Source organism: Phalangium opilio, unplaced genomic scaffold (genome assembly GCF_054372755.1).
Source record: "Phalangium opilio isolate 3A_F unplaced genomic scaffold, DU_Popi_V2 ptg000041l_1, whole genome shotgun sequence".
Taxonomy (NCBI): domain Eukaryota; kingdom Metazoa; phylum Arthropoda; class Arachnida; order Opiliones; family Phalangiidae; genus Phalangium; species Phalangium opilio.
In genome coordinates, this window is record NW_028324165.1 from 2,954,322 (window position 1) to 2,974,370 (window position 20,049).

General features: G+C 35.0%; 1 protein-coding gene across 3 annotated transcripts; it reads left to right on the forward strand.

Moving 5' to 3' along the window:
• The first annotated feature begins 312 nt into the window (after window positions 1-312).
• LOC149679355 (uncharacterized) lies at window positions 313-15,317 on the forward strand. Of its 3 annotated transcripts, XM_089835093.1 has the most exons (5): window positions 313-417; window positions 773-904; window positions 12,007-12,660; window positions 12,733-12,831; window positions 14,370-15,317. In XM_089835093.1, exons 2-5 carry the CDS (start codon window positions 883-885, stop codon window positions 14,876-14,878), a joined length of 1,284 nt encoding a protein of 427 aa, XP_089691219.1. In that variant the 5' UTR covers window positions 313-417; window positions 773-882; the 3' UTR covers window positions 14,879-15,317. The 3 variants fall into 3 exon arrangements, with proteins under 3 accessions (XP_089691219.1, XP_089691217.1, XP_089691218.1); XM_089835091.1 differs by having other exon boundaries at window positions 12,007-12,831; XM_089835092.1 differs by lacking the exons at window positions 313-417; window positions 773-904 and adding an exon at window positions 11,447-11,861 and having other exon boundaries at window positions 11,926-12,831.
• Window positions 15,318-20,049: the final 4,732 nt, after the last annotated feature.

Here is a 20,049-nt window from a genome sequence, read left to right on the forward strand (position 1 = left end):
AGTCTTGTAGTATTGATTGTCACAATTTGTTTGAACTAGTTAAGCTTTGCCATGTTTTCTTAGCTTTGATAGTGAAAGCTACAATGCGTGGGGAAACTTTTCTTGTTATTTGTTAGTTTTTTATACACCTTAAGTTCGAAGAATTATTTTATTTTAGGGATGATTTACAATCTCACCAACTCTCTTTTCAAAATTCCGAAATGAGTTTAGTAAATCTTCAAAGGTTGGCGGTCAAAGAGGTATTTTGGGCAGTTATTGGAATATTCCTTGTTTTAGGCAAACTGAGTTAAGTTATTGAAACTTTGTTTTTAGGAAATGGACTACGAAGAAGATTGTAACTATGATCACTTGAGCAAAGATGATCTAATCAATGAAGTAAAAGCTAGAGATGATCGAGTTAGGAAACTGGAAGCTAAGGTATTTTTCTAAGCATAGGGGTTTTTTAGCAGTGTGAAATTAAGCACAGAGATATGAGAAAATTTAAATGGACAGTTGTTGAATCAGGTGTCCCTTGAAATAGAACCAAACTCTAGGAGTGGGTTAATTAATTAAGGTTATTGGTGAAAACACCTATCAGGATTGGCACAAAGCTAAGGGGATTGGCAACACGTCCTTCGTTTCTTTATTAACAAAGAAACCCGACGAGGGCCTTTGTTGCTGATCCCCTTCTTGCGTGTCATCATCTTCCTCTTTTTCTCGCTTGCCCCTTTAAAATACGTTTAGCCAAAGAAACTCCGAAGATTGTTTTGTAATGGAATCTCATTTTGTTTAGTGTAATGTTTTAATTTCAAAAATGGCAAAAGAGAGAGTGAAAACATCATTAACGATAAATAAGCAAATAGACGAAATTGAAAGACTCAATAGGGTCATTAAAGAGTTGGAATGGCGAATCAAAGATCTGATGGTATGCAACATCCTTCACTTTCATACTCGATTGGAAAGAGAATTACTTTAAGAATGAAAGTTATTGTTAATTGTTTAAAAAATAGGAGAAAAGGGGATCGACTAATCTGCTGAATGTCTGAACGTCTGAACTGCTGAAAATAGTAGAATTCCTACTATATAATTCTCCCATCCTACCAAACCGTAAACTGTCTGAACCTTTTTGACTATTTTGCTGAAATGCCGAATTCTGAACAGTGAACATTGAAATTAAGTAAGAGATCGTCTGAACCTTTTTGACTATTTTGCTGAAATGCTGAATTCTGAACCGTGAACTTTGAAATTAATGTAAGATAGAGACCGTCTGAACTTTTTTGACTATTTTGCTGAAATGCCGAATTCTGAACCGAAATTAATGTAAGATAGAGACCGTCTGAACTTTTTTGACTATTTTGCTGAAATGCCGAATTCTGAACCGAAATTAATGTAAGATAGTGACCGTCTGAACTTTTTTGACTATTTTGCTGAAATGCCGAATTTTGAACCGAAATTAATGTAAGATAGAGACCGTCTGAACTTTTTTGACTAATTTGCTGAAATGCCGAATTCTGAACCGTGAATTTTGGAAATGAAGGAGAATGGAGACCGTCTGAACTTTTTTGACTATTTTGCTGAAATACCGAATTCTGAACCGTGAATTTTGAAAATGAAATACAATGGAGACCGTCTGAACTTTTTTGACTATTTTGCTGAAATACTGAATTCTGAACCGTGAACTTTGAAATTAATGTAAGATAGAGACCGTCTGAACTTTTTTGACTATTTTGCTGAAATGCCGAATTCTGAACCGTGAATTTTGAAAATGAAATAGAATGGAGACCGTCTGAACTTTTTTGACTATTTTGCTGAAATGCCGAATCCTGAACCGTAAATTTTGAAAATGAAATAGAATGGAGACCGTCTGAACTTTTTTGACTATTTCGCTGAAATGCTGAATTCTGAACCGTGAACTTTGAAATTAATGTAAGATAGAGACCGTCTGAACTTTTTTGACTATTTTGCTGAAATGCCGAATTCTGAACCGTGAATTTTGAAAATGAAATAGAATGGAGACCGTCTGAACTTTTTTGACTATTTTGCTGAAATGCCGAATTCTGAACAGTGAACATTGAAATTAAAGTAAGAGATCGTCTGAACCTTTTTGACTATTTTGCTGAAATGCTGAATTCTGAACCGTGAACTTTGAAATTAATGTAAGATAGAGACCGTCTGAACTTTTTTGACTATTTTGCTGAAATGCCGAATTCTGAACCGTGAATTTTGAAAATGAAATAGAATGGAGACCGTCTGAACTTTTTTGACTATTTTGCTGAAATGCCGAATTCTGAACAGTGAACATTGAAATTAAAGTAAGAGATCGTCTGAACCTTTTTGACTATTTTGCTGAAATGCTGAATTCTGAACCGTGAACTTTGAAATTAATGTAAGATAGAGACCGTCTGAACTTTTTTGACTATTTTGCTGAAATGCCGAATTCTGAACCGAAATTAATGTAAGATAGAGACCGTCTGAACTTTTTTGACTATTTTGCTGAAATGCCGAATTCTGAACCGAAATTAATGTAAGATAGAGACCGTCTGAACTTTTTTGACTATTTTGCTGAAATGCCGAATTCTGAACCGAAATTAATGTAAGAAAGTGACCGTCTGAACGTTTTTGACTATTTTGCTGAAATGCCGAATTTTGAACCGAAATTAATGTAAGATAGAGACCGTCTGAACTTTTTTGACTAATTTGCTGAAATGCCGAATTCTGAACCGTGAATTTTGGAAATGAAGTAGAATGGAGACCGTCTGAACTTTTTTGACTATTTTGCTGAAATGCCGAATTCTGAACCGTGAATTTTGAAAATGAAATACAATGGAGACCGTCTGAACTTTTTTGACTATTTTGCTGAAATACTGAATTCTGAACCGTGAACTTTGAAACTAATGTAAGATAGAGACCGTCTGAACTTTTTTGACTATTTTGCTGAAATGCCGAATTCTGAACCGTGAATTTTGAAAATGAAATAGAATGGAGACCGTCTGAACTTTTTTGACTATTTTGCTGAAATACCGAATCCTGAACCGTGAATTTTGAAAATGAAATAGAATGGAGACCGTCTGAACTTTTTTGACTATTTTGCTGAAATGCTGAATTCTGAACCGTGAACTTTGAAATTAATGTAAGATAGAGACCGTCTGAACTTTTTTGACTATTTTGCTGAAATGCCGAATTCTGAACCGTGAATTTTGAAAATGAAATAGAATGGAGACCGTCTGAACTTTTTTGACTATTTTGCTGAAATACCGAATCCTGAACCGTGAATTTTGAAAATGAAATAGAATGGAGACCGTCTGAACTTTTTTGACTATTTTGCTGAAATGCTGAATTCTGAACCGTGAACTTTGAAATTAATGTAAGATAGAGACCGTCTGAACTTTTTTGACTATTTTGCTGAAATGCTGAATTCTGAACCGTGAACTTTGAAATTAATGTAAGATAGAGACCGTATGAACTTTTTTGACTATTTTGCTGAAATGCCGAATTCTGAACCGAAATTAATGTAAGATAGAGACCGTCTGAACTTTTTTGACTATTTTGCTGAAATGCCGAATTCTGAACCGAAATTAATGTAAGATAGAGACCGTCTGAACTTTTTTGACTATTTTGCTGAAATGCCGAATTCTGAACCGAAATTAATGTAAGATAGTGACCGTCTGAACTTTTTTGACTATTTTGCTGAAATGCCGAATTCTGAACCGAAATTAATGTAAGATAGAGACCGTCTGAACTTTTTTGACTAATTTGCTGAAATGCCGAATTCTGAACCGTGAATTTTGGAAATGAAATACAATGGAGACCGTCTGAACTTTATTGACTATTTTGCTGAAATACTGAATTCTGAACCGTGAACTTTGAAATTAATGTAAGATAGAGACCGTCTGAACTTTTTTGACTATTTTGCTGAAATGCCGAATTCTGAACCGTGAATTTTGAAAATGAAATAGAATGGAGACCGTCTGAACTTTTTTGACTATTTTGCTGAAATGCCGAATCCTGAACCGTGAATTTTGAAAATGAAATAGAATGGAGACCGTCTGAACTTTTTTGACTATTTTGCTGAAATGCTGAATTCTGAACCGTGAATTTTGGAAATGAAGTAGAATGGAGACCGTCTGAACTTTTTTGACTATTTTGCTGAAATGCCGAATTCTGAACCGTGAATTTTGAAAATGAAATACAATGGAGACCGTCTGAACTTTTTTGACCATTTTGCTGAAATACTGAATTCTGAACCGTGAACTTTGAAATTAATGTAAGATAGAGACCCTCTGAACTTTTTTGACTATTTTGCTGAAATGCCGAATTCTGAACCGTGAATTTTGAAAATGAAATAGAATGGAGACCGTCTGAACTTTTTTGACTATTTTGCTGAAATGCCGAATCCTGAACCGTGAATTTTGAAAATGAAATAGAATGGAGACCGTCTGAACTTTTTTGACTATTTTTCTGAAATGCTGAATTCTGAACCGTGAACTTTGAAAATGAAATAGAATGGAGACCGTCTGAACTTTTTTGACTATTTTGCTGAAATGCCGAATTCTGAACCGTGAATTTTGGAAATGAAGTACAATGGAGACCGTCTGAACTTTTTTGACTATTTTGCTGAAATGCCGAATTCTGAACCGAAATTAATGTAAGATAGTGACCGTCTGAACTTTTTTGACTATTTTGCTGAAATGCCGAATTCTGAACCGAAATTAATGTAAGATAGAGACCGTCTGAACTTTTTTGACTAATTTGCTGAAATGCCGAATTCTGAACTGTGAATTTTGGAAATGAAGTAGAATGGAGACCGTCTGAACTTTTTTGACTATTTTGCTGAAATGCCGAATTCTGAACCGTGAATTTTGAAAATGAAATACAATGGAGACCGTCTGAACTTTTTTGACTATTTTGCTGAAATGCTGAATTCTGAACCGTGAACTTTGAAATTAATGTAAGATAGAGACCGTCTGAACTTTTTTGACTATTTTGCTGAAATGCCGAATTCTGAACCGTGAATTTTGAAAATGAAATAGAATGGAGACCGTCTGAACTTTTTTGACTATTTTGCTGAAATGCCGAATCCTGAACCGTGAATTTTGAAAATGAAATAGAATGGAGACCGTCTGAACTTTTTTGACTATTTTGCTGAAATGCTGAATTCTGAACCGTGAATTTTGGAAATGAAGTAGAATGGAGACCGTCTGAACTTTTTTGACTATTTTGCTGAAATGCCGAATTCTGAACCGTGAATTTTGAAAATGAAATACAATGGAGACCGTCTGAACTTTTTTGACCATTTTGATGAAATACTGAATTCTGAACCGTGAACTTTGAAATTAATGTAAGATAGAGACCCTCTGAACTTTTTTGACTATTTTGCTGAAATGCCGAATTCTGAACCGTGAATTTTGAAAATGAAATAGAATGGAGACCGTCTGAACTTTTTTGACTATTTTGCTGAAATGCCGAATCCTGAACCGTGAATTTTGAAAATGAAATAGAATGGAGACCGTCTGAACTTTTTTGACTATTTTGCTGAAATGCTGAATTCTGAACCGTGAACTTTGAAAATGAAATAGAATGGAGACCGTCTGAACTTTTTTGACTATTTTGCTGAAATGCCGAATTCTGAACCGTGAATTTTGGAAATGAAGTACAATGGAGACCGTCTGAACTTTTTTGACTATTTTGCTGAAATGCCGAATTCTGAACCGAAATTAATGTAAGATAGTGACCGTCTGAACTTTTTTGACTATTTTGCTGAAATGCCGAATTCTGAACCGAAATTAATGTAAGATAGAGACCGTCTGAACTTTTTTGACTAATTTGCTGAAATGCCGAATTCTGAACTGTGAATTTTGGAAATGAAGTAGAATGGAGACCGTCTGAACTTTTTTGACTATTTTGCTGAAATGCCGAATTCTGAACCGTGAATTTTGAAAATGAAATACAATGGAGACCGTCTGAACTTTTTTGACTATTTTGCTGAAATGCTGAATTCTGAACCGTGAACTTTGAAATTAATGTAAGATAGAGACCGTCTGAACTTTTTTGACTATTTTGCTGAAATGCCGAATTCTGAACCGTGAATTTTGAAAATGAAATAGAATGGAGACCGTCTGAACTTTTTTGACTATTTTGCTGAAATGCCGAATTCTGAACCGTGAATTTTGAAAATGAAATAGAATGGAGACCGTCTGAACTTTTTTGACTATTTTGCTGAAATGCCGAATTCTGAACCGTGAATTTTGGAAATGAAGTACAATGGAGACCGTCTGAACTTTTTTGACTATTTTGCTGAAATGCCGAATTCTGAACCGAAATTAATGTAAGATAGAGACCGTCTGAACTTTTTTGACTATTTTGCTGAAATGCCGAATTCTGAACCGTGAATTTTGAAAATGAAATAGAATGGAGACCGTCTGAACTTTTTTGACTATTTTGCTGAAATGCCGAATTCTGAACCGTGAATTTTGAAAATGAAATAGAATGGAGACCGTCTGAACCTTTTTGACTATTTTGCTGAAATGCCGAATTCTGAACCGTGAATTTTGGAAATGAAGTACAATGGAGACCGTCTGAACTTTTTTGACTATTTTGCTGAAATGCCGAATTCTGAACCGAAATTAATGTAAGATAGAGACCGTCTGAACTTTTTTGACTATTTTGCTGAAATGCCGAATTCTGAACCGAAATTAATGTAAGATAGTGACCGTCTGAACTTTTTTGACTATTTTGCTGAAATGCCGAATTCTGAACCGAAATTAATGTAAGATAGAGACCGTCTGAACTTTTTTGACTAATTTGCTGAAATGCCGAATTCTGAACCGTGAATTTTGGAAATGAAGTAGAATGGAGACCGTCTGAACTTTTTTGACTATTTTGCTGAAATGCCGAATTCTGAACCGTGAACTTTGAAATTAATGTAAGATAGAGAATAATAAAAGCAGAATCTACTAAAATTATGAAATTGATGCTTATAATATTTGAAAAGGTGGATTTTTATTGAGAAAAAAATAGGAATAGGTCCCATTTTATTTGTGTTGCAAATAAAGTAAGCATCTAAATTCTGAAAAAGGTGGATTTTAATTGAGAAAAATTTCAGAAAAGGTCTCATTTTATTTGAGTATAAAAATTTTGGAAAAAGCAAATTGTAGTTGAGAAAGCCTTGTTACTTAAAAACCAAATAGTGCCTTTTCCCCAAAATATTGGTTTATTGTTTTTTTTAGAAACTAAAATATCGCTAATGTAATTTTTCCAACTTCCCGCTTATATTCGCCTTTTCCTTATTTTTGGAATTTCTAAAATTTTCTTCACACAATAATTTGGAAATTTCTCAGATTACTCTACCAAAAATGAATGGTTTTGGTAAATTTTGTATGTCCTAAAAATACCATAACTATAATTCTGTCGCCAGTCCTTGAAGTTCATTTAGTTGCCCTCCCCCCGGCATATTATCAATTCAGCATTTCAGCAAAATATTCAAAAAATTCAGACGGTGTCTATCTTACATTAATTTCCGTTCAGAATTCGGCATTTCAGCAAAATAGTCAAAAACGTTCAGACGGTCTCTATCTTGCATTAATTTCGGTTCAGAGTTCGGCATTTTAGCAAAATAGTCAAAAAAGTTCAGACGGTCTCCATTCTACTTCATTTTCAAAATTCACGGTTTAGAATTCGGCATTTCAGCAAAATAGTCAAGTTCAGACGGTCTCTATCTTATATTAATTTCGGTTCAGAATTCGGCATTTCAGCAAAATAGTCAAAAAAGTTCAGACGGTCTCCATTGTACTTCATTTCCAAAATTCACGGTTCAGAATTCGGCATTTCAGCAAAATAGTCAAAAAAGTTCAGACGGTCTCCATTGTACTTCATTTCCAAAATTCACGGTTCAGAATTCGGCATTTCAGCAAAATTGTCAAAAAAGTTCAAACGGTCTCCATTCTATTTCATTTTCAAAATTCAAGGTTCAGAATTCGGCATTTCAGTAAAATAGTCAAAAAGTTCAGACGGTCTCCATTCTATTTCATTTCCAAAATTCACGGTTCAGAATTCGGCATTTCAGCAAAATAGTCAAAAAAGTTCAGACGGTCTCCATTCTATTTCATTTCCAAAATTCACGGTTCAGAATTCGGCATTTCAGCAAAATAGTCAAAAAAGTTCAGACGGTCTCAATCTTACATTAATTTCAAAGTTCACGGTTCAGAATTCAGCATTTCAGAAAATAGTCAAAAAAGTTCAGACGGTCTCCATTGTATTTCATTTTCAAAATTCACGGTTCAGAATTCGGCATTTCAGCAAAATAGTCAAAAATGTTCTGACGGTCTCCATTCTACTTCATTTCCAAAATTCACGGTTCAGAATTCGACATTTCAGCAAATTAGTCAAAAAAGTTCAGACGGTCTCTATCTTACATTAATTTCGGTTCAGAATTCGGCATTTCAGCAAAATAGTCAAAAAAGTTCAGACGGTCATTATCTTACATTAATTTCGGTTCAGAATTCGGCATTTCAGCAAAATAGTCAAAAAAGTTCAGACGGTCACTATCTTACATTAATTTCGGTTCAGAATTCGGCATTTCAGCAAAATAGTCAAAAAAGTTCAGACGGTCGCCATTCTGTTTCATTTTCAAAATTCACGGTTCAGAATTCGGCATTTCAGCAAAATAGTCAAAAAAGTTCAGACGGTCTCTATCTTACATTAATTTCAAAGTTCACGGTTCAGAATTCAGCATTTCAGCAAAATAGTCAAAAAAGTTCAGACGGTCTCCATTGTATTTCATTTTCAAAATTCACGGTTCAGAATTCGGCATTTCAGCAAAATAGTCAAAAAGTTCAGACGGTCTCCATTCTACTTCATTTCCAAAATTCACGGTTCAGAATTCGGCATTTCAGCAAATTAGTCAAAAAAGTTCAGACGGTCTCTATCTTACATTAATTTCGGTTCAGAATTCGGCATTTCAGCAAAATAGTCAAAAAAGTTCAGACGGTCTCCATTGTACTTCATTTCCAAAATTCACGGTTCATAATTCGGCATTTCAGCAAAATAGTCAAAAAAGTTCAGACGGTCTCCATTCTATTTCATTTTCAAAATTCACGGTTCAGAATTCGCCATTTCAGTAAAATAGTCAAAAAGTTCAGACGGTCTCCATTCTATTTCATTTTCAAAATTCACGGTTGAGAATTCGGCATTTCAGCAAAATAGTCAAAAAAGTTCAGACGGTCTCCATTGTACTTCATTTCCAAAATTCACGGTTCAGAATTCGGCATTTCAGCAAAATAGTCAAAAAAGTTCAGACGGTCTCTATCTTACATTAATTTCAAAGTTCACGGTTCAGAATTCAGCATTTCAGCAAAATAGTCAAAAAAGTTCAGACGGTCTCCATTGTATTTCATTTTCAAAATTCACGGTTCAGAATTCGGCATTTCAGCAAAATAGTAAAAAGTTCAGACGGTCTCTATCTTACATTAATTTCAAAGTTCACGGTTCAGAATTCAGCATTTCAGCAAAATAGTCAAAAAAGTTCAGACGGTCTCCATTCTATTTCATTTTCAAAATTCACGGTTCAGAATTCGGCATTTCAGTAAAATAGTCAAAAAGTTCAGACGGTCTCCATTCTATTTCATTTCCAAAATTCACGGTTCAGAATTCGGCATTTCAGCAAAATAGTCAAAAAAGTTCAGACGGTCTCCATTCTATTTCATTTCCAAAATTCACGGTTCAGAATTCGGCATTTCAGCAAAATAGTCAAAAAAGTTCAGACGGTCTCCATTCTATTTCATTTTCAAAATTCACGGTTCAGAATTCGGCATTTCAGCAAAATAGTCAAAAAAGTTCAGACGGTCTCAATCTTACATTAATTTCAAAGTTCACGGTTCAGAATTCAGCATTTCAGAAAATAGTCAAAAAAGTTCAGACGGTCTCCATTGTATTTCATTTTCAAAATTCACGGTTCAGAATTCGGCATTTCAGCAAAATAGTCAAAAAAGTTCTGACGGTCTCCATTCTACTTCATTTCCAAAATTCACGGATCAGAATTCGACATTTCAGCAAATTAGTCAAAAAAGTTCAGACGGTCTCTATCTTACATTAATTTCGGTTCAGAATTCGGCATTTCAGCAAAATAGTCAAAAAAGTTCAGACGGTCACTATCTTACATTAATTTCGGTTCAGAATTCGGCATTTCAGCAAAATAGTCAAAAAAGTTCAGACGGTCACTATCTTACATTAATTTCGGTTCAGAATTCGGCATTTCAGCAAAATAGTCAAAAAAGTTCAGACGGTCGCCATTCTGTTTCATTTTCAAAATTCACGGTTCAGAATTCGGCATTTCAGCAAAATAGTCAAAAAAGTTCAGACGGTCTCTATCTTACATTAATTTCAAAGTTCACGGTTCAGAATTCAGCATTTCAGCAAAATAGTCAAAAAAGTTCAGACGGTCTCCATTGTATTTCATTTTCAAAATTCACGGTTCAGAATTCGGCATTTCAGCAAAATAGTCAAAAAGTTCAGACGGTCTCCATTCTACTTCATTTCCAAAATTCACGGTTCAGAATTCGGCATTTCAGCAAATTAGTCAAAAAAGTTCAGACGGTCTCTATCTTACATTAATTTCGGTTCAGAATTCGGCATTTCAGCAAAATAGTCAAAAAAGTTCAGACGGTCTCCATTGTACTTCATTTCCAAAATTCACGGTTCAGAATTCGGCATTTCAGCAAAATAGTCAAAAAAGTTCAGACGGTCTCCATTCTATTTCATTTTCAAAATTCACGGTTCAGAATTCGCCATTTCAGTAAAATAGTCAAAAAGTTCAGACGGTCTCCATTCTATTTCATTTTCAAATTTCACGGTTCAGAATTCGGCATTTCAGCAAAATAGTCAAAAAAGTTCAGACGGTCTCCATTGTACTTCATTTCCAAAATTCACGGTTCAGAATTCGGCATTTCAGCAAAATAGTCAAAAAAGTTCAGACGGTCTCTATCTTACATTAATTTCAAAGTTCACGGTTCAGAATTCAGCATTTCAGCAAAATAGTCAAAAAAGTTCAGACGGTCTCCATTGTATTTCATTTTCAAAATTCACGGTTCAGAATTCGGCATTTCAGCAAAATAGTCAAAAAAGTTCAGACGGTCTCTATCTTACATTAATTTCAAAGTTCACGGTTCAGAATTCAGCATTTCAGCAAAATAGTCAAAAAAGTTCAGACGGTCTCCATTGTATTTCATTTTCAAAATTCACGGTTCAGAATTCGGCATTTCAGCAAAATAGTCAAAAAAGTTCAGACGGTCTCCATTCTACTTCATTTCCAAAATTCACGGTTCAGAATTCGGCATTTCAGCAAATTAGTCAAAAAAGTTCAGACGGTCTCTATCTTACATTAATTTCGGTTCAGAATTCGGCATTTCAGCAAAATAGTCAAAAAGGTTCAGACGGTCTCTATCTTACATTAATTTCAAAGTTCACGGTTCAGAATTCAGCATTTCAGCAAAATAGTCAAAAAAGTTCAGACGGTCTCCATTGTATTTCATTTTCAAAATTCACGGTTCATAATTCGGCATTTCAGCAAATTAGTCAAACAAGTTCAGACGGTCTCTATCTTACATTAATTTCAAAGTTCACGGTTCAGAATTCAGCATTTCAGCAAAATAGTCAAAAAAGTTCAGACGGTCTCCATTCTATTTCATTATTTCAAAGTTCACGGTTCAGAATTCAGCATTTCAGCAAAATAGTCAAAAAGGTTCAGACGATCTCGTACTTTAATTTCAATGTTCACTGTTCAGAATTCGGCATTTCAGGAAAATAGTCAAAAAGGTTCAGACGATCTCTTACTTTAATTTCAATGTTCACTGTTCAGAATTCGGCATTTCAGCAAAATAGTAAAAAAGGTTCAGACAGTTTACGGTTTGGTAGGATGGGAGAATTTGATAGTAGGAATTCTACTATTTTCAGCAGTTCAGACGTTCAGACATTCAGCAGATTAGTCGATCCCGGAGAAAAGTGGATTACACTGATTTCCAAATGATGAATTAGTGAAAACTGAACTCGTTGAAAATGATATGGAAATTAATGGCCAGGAGTTAACCCTTCCTGTTGTGATGCACAATGTCCAAGGCAACCTGTGTAAAGAAAATATTAGTCAAGAATCACCTGTTACTGAGGTTGGCAATACAAACACCGAAACTACCTTGAAAAAAACTGAAAATATGGCGTTTATAAAGCGAATTACGAATCCATGTGTCCCTAAACTGAAATACAGTGACAGTTTGCCTCAAAGTGCGCCTTCATCTAAAATTAAGGTTGAAAACCAATTCGAAATGACTCCTGACACGAACACGGAGAGTGATTCGCCACGAGAACCTCTTGAGAACAATATTACCATTAACGATTCTTATCGTAAATCGCAAAGTGTCTCGACAGAGTTAGAAATTGAGGATAATACAACTCCATCGAAGCAATTTCGTGTTCCTGAATTGAATGTCGAATCCGTAAAACATTTGGATCTTTCTCTTGATGCAAATGTCGAAGGCGATTCACTAGAAAGAGTCCTAGAAAACGAACTTGATGAAAACCAATCCGAAATCGCCGTGACAGATGCAACGAAAAGTGATGGACAAAATCAAACTGTGGAACAGTTTGTCGATCCGAGCTCATTGTGTGTGCCAGTGCATGTTCCTGAAGTAGAACGTAACCCAATTGAACTATCAGAATTGACCCCCGTCTCTATGGAAAGCGATTTACCCGAAGTTCCATTTGCAGTTCAACATAATAGTTCGGTGTCCAGCTCGGAGACATTTGAAGATGTCGCTCCAAAGAATCCAGAAGGTGAAACCTCATCGCCTCGTTCGGAAATTGCAGGTAAGTCATTTCATTCTTTAATAGTCTTGAGTACCTAGATTGAGATATCATATTTCTAAGCAACTATTTCCGCCTTCTCGGTATAAAGTCTAGTCGCGTATTTCTTTTAACTGCTCGTAATACAATCCGAATGTATTTTTCCCCCTCCGTAAAACGCGAATGATGTAGACACGGCCTCCCTGCTTTTGGACGTAATTCCGCTTTAAACTTAGATGAAAACTAATCTTGGGTCGAAAGCTCCTAAGCGATGCTTATTTTCAATCGTTGTGGTTGTAAATACTTAATAACAGTGGCATGACGCCATATAGTTGCGCACTTTAGTGTAGTTATACTGCTTATATTATTGAAGCGTACGCTGATTCACGTGATCAAAGCCTTTACTTTTCTTCGACATTGCTTGTTCGTACAACTTGGCATTCTGTTCTTTTCAAGTGCGTCTACACAATTCTACGTATTTAATGCCTTTTTTTTGCAAACTTTATGTGATGAGTACATCGTTAATTCTACCGTGAATGGTTTTTCTTCACCCAGGCTAAATTAATTCAGTATCAAACTTAGTAAGGATGAAATTTATAACGTGCCATTAAAACGCGAACCAGTAAAACCCCTCAAATGAGATTAGTGTTCCCTTGGAAGCACGCAAGAACTTAATTTGATGAAAATCAATGCATTTACAAATTACACTAAGAAACTTCACATTTCTAGCCGCCATTTTTCAAGATGTCCGCGGATTCTGTATTTGTCTGAGGACCGTTTCAGTGATCAAATTTTAATCTAAAATATATTCGGAAGTTGTTTATTTGTTTATGTTTATTTTTTCCGAATTTGACCGAGCTGCCTGGTTTATATCGGTAAATTTTAAAACTGATTTGATTGAGTTCTTCTATAGACTGGTAATGCGGCGAACCCCTGGCCTGTTAGAACATACTATTCTGGACCCGTAACATCTGAGCTTTATTATTAACCACTATTAAAGCATCGTTACATAGAATTTGAAAACATTTTTTAAAAAATAAAAAATAGAAACAATGGGGGCAATTCTCTAACTTTTTAAGCGAGTTATCTCAAGTGATAACTTTCGTTTAAAGGGTTTATGCCAACCTCGTGCCGTCCATGAGAGCGCGATATCTAAATAGGTGATTAGTCATAGGTGTCATCAAACCTTGAACGAAAAGCGGCGGATGTTTCGCGAATTCCCCTCGTGCTAATAAAAAACTAGGTGGTCAAGTTAAAATTTCACGGTCTCTAATTAAAGCAAGCTATAACTTATGGACCAGTTTAACCCTTTCGATAAGTTACCACTCTCAATGGTTTCGAGCCAAGGTTTCTCCTCGCCATTAAAGTTAATCTTCATCCCCTTTTTGTTGATATGCTCGTTTACTCATCAGCACTGTTTCTTTTCTTTAATACTGAGTTTTCGTAGAGGCCTCAGCATTACGTTTTTTTCTTTTAAGTTCGCTTGAATGTTACTGTATTTTATTTTTGATACTAAATTATAAATTGTCGTTTTATATTTCTTTTATATATATATTCTGTAGGTAAATTCAAGCAGAAACTTCGGTTAAAGTGTTCTACTGAATATAAAAGGGATCTGCAACGTCACGTTAGAAAGGGTAACGAAGAAAAACACAAATGTGATCAGAGTGACTATGCACACAAGTATAAGAGAAATTTGATCACACATCAACGCGTTCACAGTGGTGAAAAACCCTTCAAATGTGCTCGGTGTGACTATAAATGTACCCAGAAGATTAATTTGATCAGACATCAACGCATTCACAGTGGTGAAAAACCCTTCAAATGTGATCAGTGCGACTTTTCAAGCACGCAGAAGGGTAATTTGATCGTGCATCAACGCATTCATAGCGGCGAAAAACCCTTCAAGTGTACTCGTTGTGACTATAAATGTACACAGAAGATTAGTTTGATCGCACATCAACGCATTCACAGTGGTGTAAAACCCTTCAATTGTGATCAATGTGACTATGCATGTACGCGGAAGAGTTCTTTGATAGCACATAAACGTAGAAGTCACAAGAATGAATAGATGGATTTGAAGGCTGCTTGACAATGTAAAATTTCTTTTTAATCTTAAAATGAACATTTTAAATTCGTTGTACAAAAACCATCTTTCATCCTCTTTTGTAATGAATTTGCCGAAACTGTTTACGTAAGAATCCATTAAATTTTTCCTTTCTGAATTGTATTAACGGAAACTGTGCGCATTGTCAAGGACAGGACTCTTGGCTCACTAACAGCCGTTTTCAGAATTAATTTTAAATTAAATGACGTTACTAAAATAAAAAATAAAGAGACGCCTCTTCATCTTGTTTTGGTGCTTCTCTCCAGGCTAGAAAGTTTCCAAACGTGCAATCAAGAGCAAATAAATATTTGTAACTTGTCTTCTCCTATCTTTTGGTTGCAATTAATTCCAAGTGTATATGTTAAACATTTTGAGTGAAAAATTAAACGACCGTTTTACTTCCTTTTTATTAATTTTCATCACATTTATATCCATAACTTTTATTCGCCGGTAAACATACCTTATCAACGCTATTTTTACCTCTATTATAGGATCGTTATGCTATTGAGAGGTACTGTCTGAAACGTTTCTGTGTCTGGCTTTCTGTGCTTTGTTACAATAGAGTGCGTTCACAGGTTTTACATGGATGTAAACTCGTTCCTAATTTCTGAACCGCGTACGCTTTTTCCCGTAATCGGGGGAAATTATATTTCACTATGTTAATTATTTTACTCGAGTACCGATCCACTCTTTAAGTGGCCACTATTCCTTTATGTGCCTAGCCTCTCGTCCATTCCACATAAACCGAATCTGTCGCATTGGCTTCTAACTCCACCACCATCTATTCCGTATGAAAGAAATCTTTCAGATTACCTTCTACTTCAGTAAAATCGTTAGGGGTACAACATGTAACGAGTAAGGTATAGCCCCAAATGGCAGGGCATCCACCAAATGCTCACGCTATTGATTTGGGTTAATTTAAAATTATCGTTCAGTAAAAGACACGCATTATCCGTAAAATAGGAAACATTTGAGGCTGTACGAACACCATCTGAAGTTTTATCTTAATTTGTTATTTTAATCTCAAATTTATCCATGTTCTTACCCAAAAAATTGTAGTTTTGGGTTAATTTCACGTTAACTAAGTTTAAACAAACGTTGCATCGTTGTTCATTAGAGTTAATTTAGTTGAAAAAATGAGCCTATTTGCAATACATAGTGGAGTTTTGGATCCTTGCCGAACATTCACTATTTCACCACAAACTTTTGAATTTCGCGCTTTTTGAAAGACACGGCATATTTTTTCATTTTACCCCATATAATTTAGCTGAAAAATGCCAAATAGTCACTATTTTACCTCAAAACTTTCAAATTTCACTACTGTTAGTGTATTTTAATGATTATTTAGATAAACTTAAACGTAAAATAGTAAAATGAGGTTGGACGAACAAATTTTGCATAAATTAGCTAAGTGTGAAATTGGAAACAAGGGGGCTTGACCAACGGCTCGTTTTTAAATCTTAATTAAGTAGTTTAATTAAGGCTATTATAATTTTTATCCAAAAAATGTATATTTTTGGTCTAATTTCTCGTTAATTATTCTTAAGTAAGTGGAAATTAACTTTGGATTGTACTTCGGCAGAGTAGAAAATGAATTTAATAAACAATTCACTTTAATTGCAATGTTTAATGGAATGATTCTTGCCGAATATACCCTATTTTACCCCAAACCTTTGAATTTCGCGCCTTTTCATGTACTTCGATGAAAATGTAAATGAATTTAAGCTTTAATGCGAAACATGGGGTTTGACCAACGGCTCGTGTAGTTTTAATCTTAATTAAGTAGTTTAGATATGAGTAATTCGAGTTTTTATCAAAAAAAATTTATATTTTTGGTATAATTTCAAATGGACGTACAACTACTTTTTTGTTTCTGTTCAAGGTAGGCCAGTTTGCTTAATATGCAAGGATTCAGATGCTGTAGTGAAAGAATGGAATATTAAGAGATATATAATTAAACAAAAGAAAAGTCAGGTTTCTCACTAAAACTGGTAAAAACAATTGTAAAATTTAAAAAATAATTGAAAATTATACAAAAACGAGTTTTGCTTCGCAGTCCTTAAAAAACTGCATTTATACACAATCCCCGGCACTTTTTCAAACCCACAAAGGGCCAGAAACTAGAAATTATTATATGTATTGCAATTTCAAATGAAGTTTAATCGATATGATAAATTTGGTTTTAATTGCGTAGTTCAAACATTTGTTATGATTAGAAATTTTACAACAAAAACGGGTATAAATGCGGCGTTTCGAGATAAAGGGAGCTTAGATTTTCACGTATGAAATTATATAGAATCTGTTCCCTTAAAAACTTATCCCTGTCAAATTAAGGCGAAAAAATACAAAATGAGCTTTTAACATTTTAATTTTTCAGGGTGGAAGAGATAAGAACACTTATTTCGAGTAAAATGTCGCTTTGCTACTCCTACAATGAGGTCCCTCATTCTGATTTGTGGTTTTAAAAGCAGTGTCGTATTTCGGACATTTATCATACATTCAGAAAAGGTGTTCATATGTGTGTTGTTACATCTTGTATAAGTTTTAAACTTCAATTCGAACTCGAGTCATAATCGTCCTTGATTTAGCTCTTTGTTCCGAAACGCCGCATTTATACCCGTTTTTGTTGTAAAATTTCTAATCATAACAAATGTTTGAACTACGCAATTAAAACCAAATTTCTCATATCGATTAAACTTAATTTCAAATTGCAATACATAAAATAATTTTTAATTTCTGGCCCTTTGTGGGTTTGAAAAAGTGCCGCGGATTGTGCATAAATGCAGTTTTTTAAGGACTGCGAAGCAAAACTCGTTTTTGTATAATATCTTTTCCTTTTTGGGGAGAAACGTTATTTCGGAATAAATTAGTTCTGGAATAGTGAAACTCATTCGTCCAATTTTTTTAAGACTAATTATATAGTATTTCACTAAATCGTAACTTACATTCGGAAATTGGAATGGTCGGATAATACAATGCACTGTATAAAAACACACTATGCTAAACCATGTTCAAATTATAAAAATTCTCCAACTATTTCTTTATGATCATTTAACCTTAGGCTTACAAAGACAAAAAATAGGCCCAAAGAGTTTTAAAAAAAAATCACGTGAACTTAATTAGAGAATCAAAATGGTGAAATTAAGCGCGAGATTTGAATTGAAACTTTTATTGAAATTCAGCGCGTGCTGGCGCGTGAGCTAGCGCGTGGTTTAAATTTTTTTTTAAACCTATACAAAAAGGCAAAGTTAACCTTACACTACGAGAAATGAGATACTATACCTTTTCAGCCTTTGCTAGTGCTGTAAAGTTAGGCTGTGAAAAAAGTGTACCCCCTTGGTCGCGAAAATGTTTCCACCTCATAATGTTAAGCTCCATAGAGTTTAACATTACGATTTCGGATTGAGTATAAATAGAAAATCCCTGACGGGATTTTCTTAATAGGTGAATTTTCATTCTGTGGCCCGCTTGATGGTTTCTAAATTTGAATTTGGCCCACCGTGAATAAAGGTTGGACATCCCTGCTTTAAATGCAGTGTTTAGTATAATTTCTTTTATTTTTATGTAAGACTTCGAAACCTTTTAGTTCAATCTATGGCCAGGGATAAATTCAATTTTAGAAGTAGGAATGGAGAACGGTTAGTATTTACTTCAGTCCGACTCATAGCCCCGTATAGACCCCTCCCTCCAACACGTAACGAAAATTTTAAATTATTCTATTGGTTCATTTAAACTACGTTTTGATGACGTTGCTGATGGGGCGTCGAAAAATACGTAATTCCTTTTTGCCTCTATCGCTATGACCCGACTTTTCTTTCATACCCCCCGTCCCGGGGAAGGGGGTCCGGGGCTTAGACGCGCGCCCACATTACTCTGTTCTCCATTCCTACTTCTAAAATTAAATCTATCCCTGCTATGGCAAAATAGAATGTATTGCAACACATGTCTCAATGAAATTTCTGGTCATTCGAATCAATAGAATCGTCCGTGGGCGTATGATCGAGTGGGCTATGACTTTCCTACTTGGAGAAGAGAGTGGGATGGAGACTTCATCTCTTTACCTATAAAGTAGCCTCTATAAACACATCTATGGCAACTACGTTCTCCGAGCATCCTCGCTGTTTCATTATGGGGTAATACGGTACGCCCATTATGTCTTAAAAATAGAAACTACTCTCATTCAAATACAATGGTGCTAAGCGGCAGAACTTAATAATCAACTATGGAAGGGTAGTGGCGTCCGCAAGGTACTCCTGGAGGCTTACATTGCCGCACATGTTCCACCAACATTTTACTCCAGCCTACTATCTCCTCCAAGTTAACTCATTTTGCTTCCATGGAGCAATGAAAATGGGAGAAGTATTTGAGGTCATCAGTTAAAGACCGTTCCTGCAGAATCAAGGTCTGCAATTTTTATTGTTCCTTGATAGCGCTCATTCGCCTTGAAAAGTTCATATTTAGAATTGAATAATTCTCTCTTTGAAGCACTTTATTTAAAATTTCAAAAGGGAAATTAGGGAATGCCCGACTGCCCGTGAATGGCCAACTTAGATTACCGGTGGTAGAAGGCTTGCCAGCTTCACCCGAGCCCCATGTTAAAAAACGACTAGAAAAATCGCCCCTAGTTCCGACTTTCGCCGTTAGGTGCGCTACCAACCCAGTTTTCCTCCTAATTCTTTTTCTATGGGAAAAAATATTCGCAAGTGGACTCGGTTTTAGAGCATTTTTAATATATTTACCGATTCTTTTCGTCACCGAGTTTTAAATGAGAAGTCAAGTAAGTTCTAATCTATATTTTGAGACCTATTTCATAATATTCCCTCCGTTATTTGACGAATAATCAACATTCAAAGTTGGAGTTCTTTTTAAGGCGGAGAAATGCGCCGTTTAGGGTTAAGCCTCGGTCTTGAAGGAAGTTTACATTAAATTTTAGTGGCGCCGTTGGACCAAGGCTTAGGTTTTACGAGAAATTTAATTTATCCGCCTTAAAAACAACCCCAACTTTGAATGTTGATTACTCGTCAAAAAACGGACGGAAAATTATGAAATAGGTCAGAAAATATAGATTAGAACTTACTTGACTTCTCATTTAAATCTCAGCCACGATAAAAAATCCGTAAATATATTAAAAATGC